The sequence below is a fragment of the Sardina pilchardus genome, chromosome 10, assembly GCF_963854185.1.
Source record: "Sardina pilchardus chromosome 10, fSarPil1.1, whole genome shotgun sequence".
Taxonomy (NCBI): domain Eukaryota; kingdom Metazoa; phylum Chordata; class Actinopteri; order Clupeiformes; family Clupeidae; genus Sardina; species Sardina pilchardus.
This window is the reverse complement of record NC_085003.1, coordinates 23,894,373-23,907,497: the sequence shown is the minus strand read 5'-3', so window position 1 is coordinate 23,907,497 and position 13,125 is coordinate 23,894,373. Positions and strand designations below refer to the sequence as shown.

At 41.0% G+C, this 13,125-nt stretch overlaps 2 protein-coding genes across 5 annotated transcripts in view; one reads left to right on the top strand and one right to left on the bottom strand.

Annotated features, from left to right (window-relative positions):
• The window catches only part of nav2b (neuron navigator 2b), a 67,095-nt gene extending 58,007 nt beyond the window's left edge, over nucleotides 1–9,088 (top strand). For all 4 annotated transcript variants that reach the window (XM_062547176.1, XM_062547174.1, XM_062547173.1 and 1 more), the window contains 3 exons: nucleotides 5,688–5,806; nucleotides 6,160–6,363; nucleotides 6,923–9,088. In XM_062547176.1, coding sequence (XP_062403160.1) covers nucleotides 5,688–5,806; nucleotides 6,160–6,363; nucleotides 6,923–7,048 — 449 coding nt within the window. In that variant the 3' untranslated portion in view covers nucleotides 7,049–9,088. The remainder of the gene's footprint in view (nucleotides 1–5,687; nucleotides 5,807–6,159; nucleotides 6,364–6,922) is intronic.
• Nucleotides 9,089–9,198: 110 nt separating this feature from the next.
• dbx1b (developing brain homeobox 1b) lies at nucleotides 9,199–12,254 on the bottom strand. Its single transcript, XM_062547171.1, has 4 exons — nucleotides 11,912–12,254; nucleotides 11,602–11,703; nucleotides 10,106–10,308; nucleotides 9,199–9,977 (listed from the first exon to the last, which is right to left on the bottom strand). Exons 1-4 carry the CDS (start codon nucleotides 12,252–12,254, stop codon nucleotides 9,654–9,656), a joined length of 972 nt encoding a protein of 323 aa, XP_062403155.1. The 3' UTR covers nucleotides 9,199–9,653.
• Nucleotides 12,255–13,125: the final 871 nt, after the last annotated feature.

Here is a 13,125-nt window from a genome sequence, read left to right as displayed (position 1 = left end):
CGAAACCTTGTGCCAGAGTTGAGCTAGCGGATGTAAACGCAGGCACTGTGGAGCCTAGCATTATCCAGGCTTTGGATAATATAACAGACAATCTAACGAAAGTCATCGATACGAAAATTTCCACGGTTCTAGATGCCATTAAAGAACAGACTTCACAAATACAAGCTGTCGCCACACGCATGGAAGAGGCTGAAAAGCGAATAATTGATGTGGAGGAAACAGCTCTAGCCTCTGAGGCTAGGATAGCATCACTTGAAAAACAAGTTCGTGACATGCTTGAACACATAGATGACTTGGACAATCGGGGTCGTAGATGTAATGTGCGTATCGTTGGCTTACCCGAGGACTCAGAGGGGAAGGATCCAGTTAAATTCTTAGAAAGATGGATTCCTGAACACCTCCAAATGACGGTGAAAGGCGACCGAGTGAAGCTTGACCGAGCCCACAGATCCATGGCACCAAAGCCCAACCCGAATCAGCGTCCAAGGCCTTTGATAATTAAGTTCCACAACTTTCGCGATAAACAGCGAGTGATGGATGCGGCGAGGCGACTGGGTTCCCGCGATCAAGACGTCTCTACATCCAAAGAGTCCAAAATATCCTTTTTCAACGACTTCTCAGCCGAGGTGGTTCGGAGACGCAAGGCATTTGACGATACAAAGGCACGGCTAAAGAAACTTAAGGTGACATATGCCTTGCTGTACCCGGCTACTTTAAGGGTGACAGTGGATGGAAAACAGAGAAGATTCGACTCTCCATCTGATGCCGCGCTACTTGCTCATACGCTGGAAGAAGAACGCAGAGGTAGGCTGAGCCAGATTGATGGGTCGGAGAACGGTGGATTGGACACTGATTAGCCTAGCAGTTCTGTAGACCTACCTCTATAATGATGAGTCAATCTTATCCTGTGTTTACCATTGAATTCAACCAAAATCTTTTGTACATTCTATTTACATTTATTTAGCCACTGTGAATGTGCTGCAGTAGGATTTCCCTCTTGTGTTTTGTCTGTAGTAGTAGTGTTACTACTATGGTGTGGGATAAGGATAGGATAGCAAGCACTTTAAGCTTGCTGTGGTGGTGGTTTAGTGTTCCCTGCATGTTAGGTAGCAGGGATATCCCCCTTGAACTTTTAAGTTGGTGTTGTTTTTCTGTGTATAATAGTTCCTGGTTGTATTACCAGTGTTTTTCTCTTGGCTCAGTGAATTCATATCATGTTACAGGCTTTTATTTTATTTTATTTTTTATGACATACTCAGTAGGCCTATGGGCTATTTCTCTCTCTCTCTCTCTCTCTCTCTCTCTGTTTACATATGGTTAAAGTGAGGCAATATGACGAGGGATAAATTACGCATTTGTACGTGGAATATAAAAGGGGTTAATAATCCTGTTAAAAGAAGAAAGATTTTGACCTTTTTGAAAAGAAGTGACATTGATATTGCTCTCTTGCAAGAAACACATTTAGATAACGAAGAACATCTCAAACTGCAACAGGGGGGTTTTGCTCAGGTTTTCTTCTCTTCATTTACTTCAAGGAGTAGAGGGGTGGCTGTTTTGGTGAAAAAGAATTTACATTTTTCAGTACAGGACTGCGTTAAAGACCAAAGTGGCCGATATGTTATTGTAAAGGGGGTCTTACAAGGTGTAACAATTTCTATATTGAATGTATACTACCCACCCGCTCACCCTTCTGACTTCATAACTAAAGTGTTTTTGGATTTCTCTGCTATTCAGTCAGACATTGCCATTGTGGGTGGGGATTTTAATTGCTTATTAAATCCAGTTAAAGATAGGCTCCCTTCTAAAGCTATGCCTCTTTCACCACAGGCTAAAGCGCTTGGTTTGATTTGTGAGGAATTAGGATATGTAGATGTTTGGAGAGCACTTCATACTGCTGGTAAAGCATACACTTTTTTTTCTGCTCCCCATGGCTGCCATACCAGGATTGACTATTTCTTTTTGTCAGGGCTCTCTCTGCATAGGGCTTTGTCCTGCTCTATTGGCAGTATTTTGATTTCTGATCATGCTGAGATGGTTTTGGAACTTTCCATTAAGGGATTGAACAGTGGAGGGAGGTACTGGAGACTGAACACATCTGTCTTGAAAGATCAAACATTTATTACTCACTTCACTACTGAATTTGGATATTTTCTTACCACTAATATGCAGTCCACAGACAACTCTGCTTTACTTTGGGAAACTGCTAAAGCGTTTGCTAGAGGGTTGATAATATCCTTTTCAGCCAGTAAGAAAAGACAAAAAAATGAGAAACAAACCAAGCTAATGGCTGAGCTTAAGGCTAAAGAGGAGGCCTATTTGTCAGCTCCATCCCCCACTATAATGGCAGAAATGAATGCAATCAAAACAACTTTAGATAACCTTCTAACACAAAACGAGGAGGCCAAACTTAGATTTGTTAGACAAAAGATGTATGAACATGGGGACAAGCCTGGAAAATACTTGGCTTATCTCACCAAAAAGAGAGCGGAATCACAGAGTATTGCAGCCCTTTGCGATGCACAAGGCAATCGCCTGTATGATAATAAGCTTATTAATAACACTTTCAAGGCATTTTACCACAATCTTTATACTTCAGAACTGCCAAATGATGCACCTGTTTTGATGGATCTTTTTTTTGCCCCATTAAGATTGCCCACTGTAGCACCAGAGGATAGTCTTAAACTAAACTCCCCCATTTCCAGGGAAGAGGTGATAAATGCTATAAAGATACTGCAGAACGGAAAAGCCCCAGGACCTGATGGGTTCTGTTCTGAATTCTATAAAGAATTTCTAGGCTTACTGGTGGATCCCTTGGTCAGCATGTTTAACGATGCGTTTTCAAATAACCAATTGCCCCAGACACTAAGAGAGGCAAATATTTCTCTCATCCTTAAAAAAGGGAAATGCCCAGAGTCGTGTGGATCCTATAGGCCCATATCCCTTTTAAATGTTGACCGAAAGATTTTGGCAAAAATTTTGGCCACACGCCTGGAAAGTCTACTACCGAAAATCATAAAAGCAGATCAAACTGGGTTTATAAAGGGGCGGAATTCTTCTAACAACGTCAGGCGTCTTCTGAACATCATTCAAGTTTTTAAAAAGAGACAAATTGATGGTTTGGTGCTTTCTCTGGATGCGGAGAAAGCCTTTGACCGAGTTGAATGGTCCTATTTATTTTATTGTTTAGACAAATTTGGTTTAGGGGATAATTTTATTGGATGGATCAAGGTCTTATATAATAACCCCCAAGCAGCTATACTAGCTAATGGTATAAGGTCTGATAACTTTCCTGTGTACAGAGGAACCAGACAGGGGTGCCCCCTGTCTCCTCTCCTATTTGCCTTGGTTATAGAACCATTGGCAGAGGCCATAAGGACAATACCTTCTATTTCTGGCTTACAAATAGACAAGATAGACCATAAGATAAGTCTTTATGCAGACGATGTTTTGATCTATATTGCGAGACCAGAAACCTCAATACCCGTGTTACTTCAAGTCATTGATTCATTTAGTAAATTTTCTGGATATAAAATTAATTTCACAAAGTCGGAAGCTATGCCACTTGGGAGCCTAAACTCAGTTCCTAATTTACTGCCTTCTTTCCCCTTTAAGTGGTCACCAGAAGGTTTTACATACCTAGGCATATATATAACCCCTATATTTCAGCATATGTATAAAACCAACTTTGTCCCACTGTTTGAGAAGGTGAAACAAGATTTGGAGCGCTGGAGCTCATTGCCAATTTCTTGGCTAGGACGTATTGCTATGATCAAGATGAATATTTTGCCTAGATTGCTGTACCCAATCCAAATGATCCCCATTTTATTCTCGAATGGAGTTGTAAAGAAGCTAAATGGCTGGCTGAGTGCGTTCATCTGGAGCAAACGTAAACCCAAATTGAAGATGGCTACTTTACAGATGCCAAGCTCTGAAGGTGGTTTAGACCTGCCTAATTTTAGAAAATACCAAATATGTGCTCATATGCGATATGTTTATGACTGGTTTTTCAGCAGTAACACGTCTGTCTGGCTGGATGTGGAGACATTCTTGTCTAAATATCCACTAAGGGATTTACTGTTTATTAAAAGCTTTAAAATAATTAGATCATGCTGTGATAATGTTATTACTCTTAATACAATTAAGGCATGGCGATTAATGCGCAGACTCGAAGGACGGTCAAAACTAACATCAATCTACACTCCCATCCTGAACAATCCTGATTTTCAACCAGGGTTGCTGGATGCTGGCTTTAAGCTTTGGCACAACTTTGGCATTTACACGCTGAGAGATCTGTTTTTAAATAAGACATTAATGTCATTTAGTCAATTGGTTGAGAAGTATAACATCCCCAGACAGCATTTCTTTCGTTATCTACAAATAAGACATTACATATTGCAAAGCACAACTCTCACCGATAACTTTGAACCATCTCCTTTGGAGAGGGTTCTGTTTGGAACATTTGGGAGGATGTCTATTAGACTACTTTATAGGGCCTTACGTGTACTACCAGCTATAGCCTTACAGGATCTTAGAGGAAAGTGGGAGACTGAGCTTTCTATTGCAATACACGATAATGAATGGTGTGATATATGGACCTATGCTAACTCAATTTCCGTTTGTAACCGTGCTAAATCAATACAGTTCAAGATTTTACATAGAATGCACATTTCTCCCAATCGCAGACATCTGTTTAATTGCACTTTGTCGCCTATGTGTCTGAAATGTAAAACAGAAGTCGGTACTCTGACTCACTGCTTGTGGTCATGTTATAAACTGCAGAGATATTGGTCTGATATTGTAACAGAAATGGAAAAGATATTGAGTGTGAAGCTGGAAATGGATCCTATGTCTCTTATTCTTGGTCTACCAGCTAGATTTGTGATTTTAAAAAATCAGAGACTCTATTGTATCCTAACATATGCAGCTAGGAAAAATATTCTGTTACGATGGATTAGTGATAAAGTGCCAACTATTAAGGGTTGGCATGAGGTATTGTCTGACATGGTGCCTTTAGAATACCTGACATGTGTAATACGTTCAAAATCAAACCAATTTTTTAAGATCTGGGAACCTTATTTGAATTTCTTGGACCCTAGTGTCTCTGACATTATGTTACAGGGATTTTTGGAAAGGTCATAAATGATTGCTTATTGCTGTGTATGTAACATTGTGTAACAGTCATCATTTTTATTTTTTGTAATGATTATTGTAATGATGTGTGTGAAACTGAGCCGTTGTTGTTGTTGTTGTTGAGTGTAGATTGTCTCTAATTATTTCCTTGTGTAGGGGATTTGTAGTAGTTATCCCTTTTTGTGTTGTCAAAAAGTGAAAATCAATAAAAAATATTTATAGAAATTTACCTTAGCATTAATATTATTGGTTATAAATCTCTTTTTCCGGGTTGAATGGGCCGTTTCGCTTCCACCTAGCGTCTGTGAGTGGAAAAACCACCCTTGCAACTTTGGGCCGGCTGGACGGTTTACTGACAAACAGAAAGTCTCACAGCCTTGCGATCATGCTCATGAAAAGGCAGACTGACCGATTGAGGGGTGTTGTAAAATATACACGCTAAAGCTGTAGGGGAAGCTCTGCAGAGAAACCTGCAAGCGTAGAACGAAACCGGCAATGTTTCTCTTTAAAAGCCACTCTATGTTGTCTGATGTCCTCTTCCTGTTCCACCCGTCCAGGGCCGCGGCTCTTCCTGTCCTGCCCCATGGATGTGGAGGGGGCGCGGGTGTGGTTCACAGACCTGTGGAACTACTCCATCATCCCCTACATGCTGGAGGCAGTCAGAGAAGGACTACAGGTACCAGTCCAGCTCTCACACCACTTCACAACTAACACACACGTTAGGATTAGTGGCCTGCTTTTTAGGCCTTTGCTGACTTGCTGAATATAGTATAAAATAGAATATAGTATAAAATATAGAATATAAATAGTATACACACTATAATAGTGTGTATACAATTTATATATTTATGTATTATATTTATGATCTAGAGTAGACAAAGGTGTTTTTTTTTTACTGTGCATAATTTCTTAATCAGACACATAATGGCACATAATGTTCAGAAAAGTACTATTCAAAGTAAAAAGAAAAGCCAAGCGTTTTTTGAAGTGTAGCTTCACACTGAGGCTGAGTGTTTGTTTCCCGGTCAGCTGTATGGGCGCAGGGCGGCCTGGGAGGACCCTGCCAAGTGGGTGATGGAGAGCTTCCCGTGGGCGGCCAGTCCTCAGCAGCACGAGTGGCCGCCGCTCCTGCAGCTCCGGCCCGAGGACGTGGGATTTGACGGCTACTCGCTGGCCCGCGAGGGCGGCCACAGCAAGCAGGACGCTCAGGGAGAGGCCGAGAGCGACCCTCTAGTAAGACATCTCTATCACTGACCTCTGGGTCACAGCACAGCAAATGTTTGTGGAAAACTCAAGGCAAACAGGATTGTTTGCAAAAAGTTCACAAATGTTCGACTATGTTTGTGAATTGGAACCTTTGGTGTAACACCTGTACTCATGCCCTGAGAGAACTTTTAAAAGGTTGTTGTGATGTTGAAGTAAGAAAATTCAGTATCAAGCAGACAAAGACAGTTTCAGAGATTATAAAGCATGGTAAGACATTTATTAGCTAACAACAGTTCAAGACTACGGCCGGAGACCCAGCGTCAGCACACTGCTTAGGGCAGTGGCCTACTGGGCCTCCCGATAAGTGTGTTCTCTCTGCATTTAAAGGCCTTGCCTCCTCTTGATTGAATCAAGAAGAAAGGCCTCATCAACAATGATCAGTCACACGGTCAGAAGGTTGCATCATCAACATATGTTCAAAAGGTCACATGGTTAGTTGGTTGACAAGTTTTGGCGTGAACAGAAGCTGATGTTCATGTTTAAAGTAAATGATAAAATATTTCTACTACAATGTCATTTCCCACAGATGAACATGCTGATGAGGCTGAAGGAGGCGGCTCATTCCACAGGCCCTCAGAGCTACGACAGCGACTCCAACAGCAACAGTCACCAAGACAACGTGATCGACTCTTCACTGGAGTCTACACTGTGATGTCCAGACGGCCTGCTCTCAGTAGTGACAAACTGAAAAAGATACTTTATATCAAGCAATAAGAGACTCGCTTGTCTCTCTTCCTGAAAGGACTGCAGGTAAAAGCAGAGATTTTGGGAGGGACAGTGAAGCGCAAAATGGTAAAAAGCGAATTAAAGTGATACAACTATGAGGAATTTCAGCCTCTGCTTCGTGGAAGTTCACATCATTTTACATGTCTTTTTTTGTGAACAACACAAATGTGAACTGTGAACCCAACGTTTCAACAGAAAACCAGAGTCATTAAAACTCCAACCTGTCGGTGTTAATGCAGGTTCGAGTAACATTTGCATCACTAAATGATGTGGGTCTCAGCTGTGACTACTTTTCATTTTTATCTGTCCCGTTTCAATCAATACACTTTTGTGTCATGTTTTTTTTCATTAACGCATGTCTACAGTCGACATGCCTATTTCACACGCAGAGTATGCAGTGAAACACTCTGACAAACCCCACACACACAGTAACTACTAATCAGCGCACTCTGTGTTGTTGAGTCCTCGGACCAGTTAAGATGCAGGAACATCACAGTCTTCAGATTCATACTTCTACAGCCTTTTTTGTACTTTGTATGCACATTGTGTAAGCACATTTTCACAAAACTGAAATTGAACTGCACCAGTCTGTTGGAACTCGGCTCCCTCAGCTGGTTCCACTGAACCATCCTGTCGCTACCTGCATCTACTCGCAATGCCTTAGTGCTTGTCTAGCAGAGATGAGAGCACCTGTTCGCGTCCATGTGAACGTAGCTCCAGGGCTGTACACGCTAGTGCCTCAGCAGTGCTCTGGTAGAGGTCAAGAATACAAATAGAGAAATGTGTTGAGCCCCTCTGATGCTGAAGTGATGGTCTTCCCTGGTCAGCTCCAGCTGGGTGATCGGGACTTTGATCATGTAGTTTTGCGGTCTGACTGAGGTATTGAATCACACTGTATGTAATTATGAGGCACAGTAATCTAATGCTAGGTGATGCTAGCATTTTTGTATGGAAACAAGCACACCTATCGGAGCTGAGCCCCAGGGCAAGGCACAGAGAGAGCCTTGTGGCGTTGTAGGTGGTCAGATTTCTGAGCCGCTTTGTCTAACGTGAGAGTGCGTTTATCCCAAGTGCTGACTGAAGAGCCGAAAGCACCACTGGTTTTTGTGAGCTGGAGAAGTTCCTGAGACTTTAGAAGCACTTTTGGGGGATCTGCACATGCTGTTCCCAGCTCTCCTTTGAACTGAACTGCTGGCGTGCCTAGTAGTCCGCTTGGAAGACTTAGCGCAGTCCCTATTTGCATTAAGTATAAATGAGTCTTCAGTGTTGCTTTAGTGGGAGTGACTGCACTTTATTCCCTCAGCAGATGAAGTGTCTTAAGATCCAATTTCACTCATATTACTCCCCTTTGAATTCATTCAGTCTCGGTGAGTTGTTTTATTGTTCTTATTTTGAGTGCTATATATCTATCTGATAAAGAAATCTATGCAACACCCATTTTCCTTTTTTTTTTTTTTTTTATTTGGACTGAAACCAAATAGGTACCCCGCAGTTTTAGGAGCTGCTAGTGTTTGTTGTGCCGAAAGTTCATTGACATGTGAATCCTCCCGAGCTTTTTTGTTGATGTTTTTGTTTATTTGTGTTGTTTTGTTGGACTACCATATCTTTGTGTTTAAGAATGTTAAGGTTCATGTCATCAAAATAAGAGGGAGGAGTTGTTGACCACGTTGTTAAGATGTTTGATCATTTGTGTGTGGGAATTGAATCATTCATTGTGTAGTGCAATTCGTTTTTGTACATTTTTCTTGTGTTTGTAACATACGTTTGTAAATATCTGATTTCAGATCAACATTTTGAGAACTTTTTCTAACAACTTTTAAGAGAGATAGGCCATGTTTTTATGTACAGTGCTCAACAGTAAGGTTGTAGATTTTCAGTCACAGTCTGTAAATTCCATGGCAGTACATATTATCACTGTTCAAATTGTTTGTTTTTGTATATTAAAATGCATCTGTATTGAAAGGTTTTGGGTGTGTCTGTTCTTAAATGGGTTCGGATATACTTTTATTCAAGTGTAAAATAACTTGTAAAGAAACCTGTATCTGTTATAATATTATCAGTGAAAGCATGAGCCAATTATTGTTTTTATGACATTTAATTTGTAGAAAATATTACATATTTTAAGTATATACATTTGCATAAAAGACAGTTTACAAAATATAGGTCTTTAATTTACATCTCTACATGTCTGATTTAATGCATTACGTCTACTTCAACAGCATCATGATTTCAACACTCTTGGTGTTTGCTTATAAACATACAAACATTAATACAAATCAATATACAAACGTCATTGGCTGCCAAAACACAGCGAAGTGTATAAAAGACGTGCATCTTTCTCATAACATTTGATAAATTCCAAGTCATATTTTATGGATACTCTGCCAAATATTGTCCCAGAAAATAGGGATGTTGGGCAAACGTATTGCAATGTTACTATAAAGGAGACATCCTCTTCTGCAATAATATCAAAACTTTTTTGTAAATAAGTCGAGTGGACTATATAAATCACGTATAACTTGTGTACAAATTTAAGACACTGTTATTTCCTCATCTTCAGTTTCTGAAAAGTCTGAATGTTTGCTTGAGCTGGTCGGTGACATTGGGTTGGATTCAGTGCTGTTGAAATGTTGGTGCGTCTGATGTGAGTGACAGTACGTTAGACGTGGTGATTCGCCTCTGAAGGCCTCTAGTTCATCCTCGCAGGTTTTGTTCCCTGTTCCCACGTCACTGAGGTCTGGGTTTGGATTCATTTTTGTCGGCAGCGTTTGCTCTCTGCATCCTCCAGACGACAGAAGTTCGCGCTCTTTGGAGTTGCGCCATTTCATTCGTCGGTTCTGGAACCATATTTTCACCTATTAGGATCAAACGGTGAGATGTTAGAACTTGCAACAAATATGTTTTGCCATAGGCCTACTGACTGTTTTACTGAGCAGTGAATGAACATGGCAGCCTAATGATTAGATGTAGGTTATATATTTACCTGGGAGTCCTTCAGTCCGAGTTTTGAAGCGAGCTTCTTTCTGTCAGGTTTGCTGATATATTTCTGTTTTTGAAACATCTTTTCTAGAGCTTTCCGTTGAACATCGGAGAACACAGCCCGCCGCAGCATTCCCCGCCTCGGTTTCCCTCTTGCTGCAAGGGGCCATGAGAATGTCCCAGGGATAGGTACCACTGCAGATGATGCTATCAAACAACACAGAAATAGACATCATTTAATAACGGTAAGTCTTTCTATATCGTAAAGAAGCAGGACTACACAATTACCTCAAGGCTTCTACGATTGTCTTTTCAAGGGGCGCGGTTGGGTAGACTACTGAGAATTAAAGTAGCCTACTCGAAGTCTATAAATATTGACTGGTTTATTGTTCTTGTGTTATTAAATACAATCCATTTGCGTGAAATGCCACGAAGTAACTAATTAGCACATTGCTTGGTTTCCAAAAGCATTGGTATGGTAAAAAGGCCGAGCATCCTTTCAGAGAGCTCCAATGAGAGATAGAGGCGCTAATGAACCGTGAACGGTAATTGTGTCGTAATGAACTAACTGAAAAAGGCTTAGGACAGGCCGCTAAAGCCATATATTATGCCCACAAAGGAGATTTACACTTTCAAACTAAACACAACTGCATGCCAAGATCATTTGGGGAATACTGATGGCGGGCCCGTTTTGGCCCTCAAATCATTTTCATTAAGTGAGCACGAAAAGCTATTCATACAGCTGTTTTGGTGACGTATATTCACACAACCAACAAACCACTTAAAGCGTATACGTCTACTTTTAAGAAGCAAACGCCTATAAGTTAGTCTTTTGAAAAGACATAAATGATTAGGCTACATGCAACATTTTGAACGTAAGCCATCACCTTCATTATCAAAACAGATGAATGGAGAATATCTCTAATTTCTAAAATGGCATAGGCCTACACTGCTTAATTATTTCACAGAAAGAAATGTAGGCTACAGATATTGTCCCCTGGGTTTTGTACCTTGATTTCCATTCACCACACAGCACTCTATGTGGTCTTGTGGGAATATTGAAACTGAATAGCTACTAATGGGAAATTAGTCCATGACTGGTAAATGCCTATCAACAGCATGCCTAAGTCAACGGCCTGTCTGTGTGTGGCAGCCCGGAGGGAGCTGACCAATTGGTCATGGTGCTGAAAGCTTTGTAAGCAAGCAGTGGCAAAGTGCACTGACTCGGTGGGAAAAGGGAGGCGATGAAGAGACGCCAGCAGCTTCCTTGTGAGAAGGGACCCGCCTCAAATTTAGACCATGACAATTCCAACTAATTTGTAGATTAGGGGAACCGGCGCAAAATGTCAGCAGTCACTGCATTTGCTAAATAGGGCATCAAATTGGCGAGACCGATTCCACGATGTTCTGCTGCTTTCAGCCTCGAACTATGGTATTGTATACGATCTTGTCATGTACAATCACAAACACCTTACTGGGGACAGAATAGAGGAAACTCACCTGGGAAGTATGATGCTCTGATAAACGGTTGAAACGACCCATCAAAATATGAGAAAGGAATGCTCTTCACGTGCATGTCTGTCACCGGGGGTGGTGATGATGCTGTGGTGCAAGAAAGGCAAAATGACAGTTAGCTGAAAATGGCTAAATGTTTAAGTAATGAATAATGCTAAATGCACCTAGTAATCAGACATAATCTCTATGGCATGTGCATCTATAGGCCTATCAATACTTGTCATGTTACCCAAGCTGCAAGAGCTGAAACCAAGGCTGTTCTATATAACAAACTCAAACAACGTAAATAGCTTACCGTTGCGTGATGGGGCTAAGATGGCATTCACCCCAAACTTCAAGTAGTTGGGGTCGCTGTTGGGTAAGGAGGTTTGTGGCGAGGCAGTTCTTTTAGACATGCAGATGGAGATGTGGTCCGCCACAGATGTCGTGGTTCCCGTTGCAGGGGGAGAGGCACTCGGGGAAGGAATTGTCCTGTGCATATAACTGGCTGGCCGGCTGATCCTCAACAGGTCCTCCACCAGAAAGCTAGAGTGAGTGCTGAACGCGGACTGCAAAGACGGTGGCAAAGTCAGCGCGGTAACGGGCCGCAAAAGATTCGGATACATCGCGGGTGGCGCAAGAACACTTGGGAACATCATTGCACCTTCGCCAGATACAACAAAAATAGAAAACAAAATACGTCTGTCTTGAGCCCTTTTTCACTGCAAGAGACTACTTCTGTTAGCATCCAGGGTGATGGTCTGATGAAACTCCTCTGACCCTTCCCTCCTGAGGAAAGGGTTTTATAGGGGACCGTTGGCAAAGCCTTTCACAAGTGACAGCCGGAACAATGAGGTTCAACAAAGTTCTCCTAGTGAGTTCTTTCGTACCGAATTCTGAGCTCGCTGATTGGTCGACTCAAGCAATTTGTGGCTGGATTAAACATCATCAAACAATGCACAAAACATTTTGAACAAGAAATGTAGTCATACATACATGCATGTGTATGTAGTCATGCATATATTTGGTGTCGATTTACCACCTTTTTACCGTCGTTTATTTTGGATTATTTCTTTTGCATCAACCTGCCTTTTTAACTTGATAAAGAACAATCAAATAAAACTAGTTTTGCTTTCACAAATAATTTTCTGCAACGTTTTGACAATGCATCTCGTGAAGAAAGAGATTACCAGTGTAGCCTACTGCACATAGCAAACAGCCACAGCAAATAGTCTCTATTTTTGTCAGAGCTGCACACAGAAAAGCAATTACATGCAATACATTTTTATTGCTGTTTTTTTTAAAATTCGTTTGAGACCTGTATGTTTATATTTAATATGTATTATTTTCCATATATATGAAAAATCATATCTTACTAGTCAACTAGTACTAGTCAGTGGGTTATTTATAAGTAGAATTGTATAGCCTTTATAGAGGAGTTATTTTAAATGTATTTCAATATATTAATATGTTACATTAAGCTAATAGCCTAACCTATGGAGTGTGTAATACTTATTAAACAAAAAAGTC

What these genes read in the sequence shown, in the direction of transcription:
- dbx1b (XM_062547171.1), bottom strand. Translation starts at nt 12,254, where the DNA reads ATGATGTTCCCAAGTGTTCTTGCGCCACCCGCGATGTATCCGAATCTT. An exon ending in CTTAGCCCCATCACGCAACG is followed by an intron (nt 11,704 to 11,911) that starts GTAAGCTATTTA and finishes CTTGCACCACAG; the next exon opens with CATCATCACCACCCCCGGTG. An exon ending in CAGAGCATCATACTTCCCAG is followed by an intron (nt 10,309 to 11,601) that starts GTGAGTTTCCTC and finishes GTTGTTTGATAG; the next exon opens with CATCATCTGCAGTGGTACCT.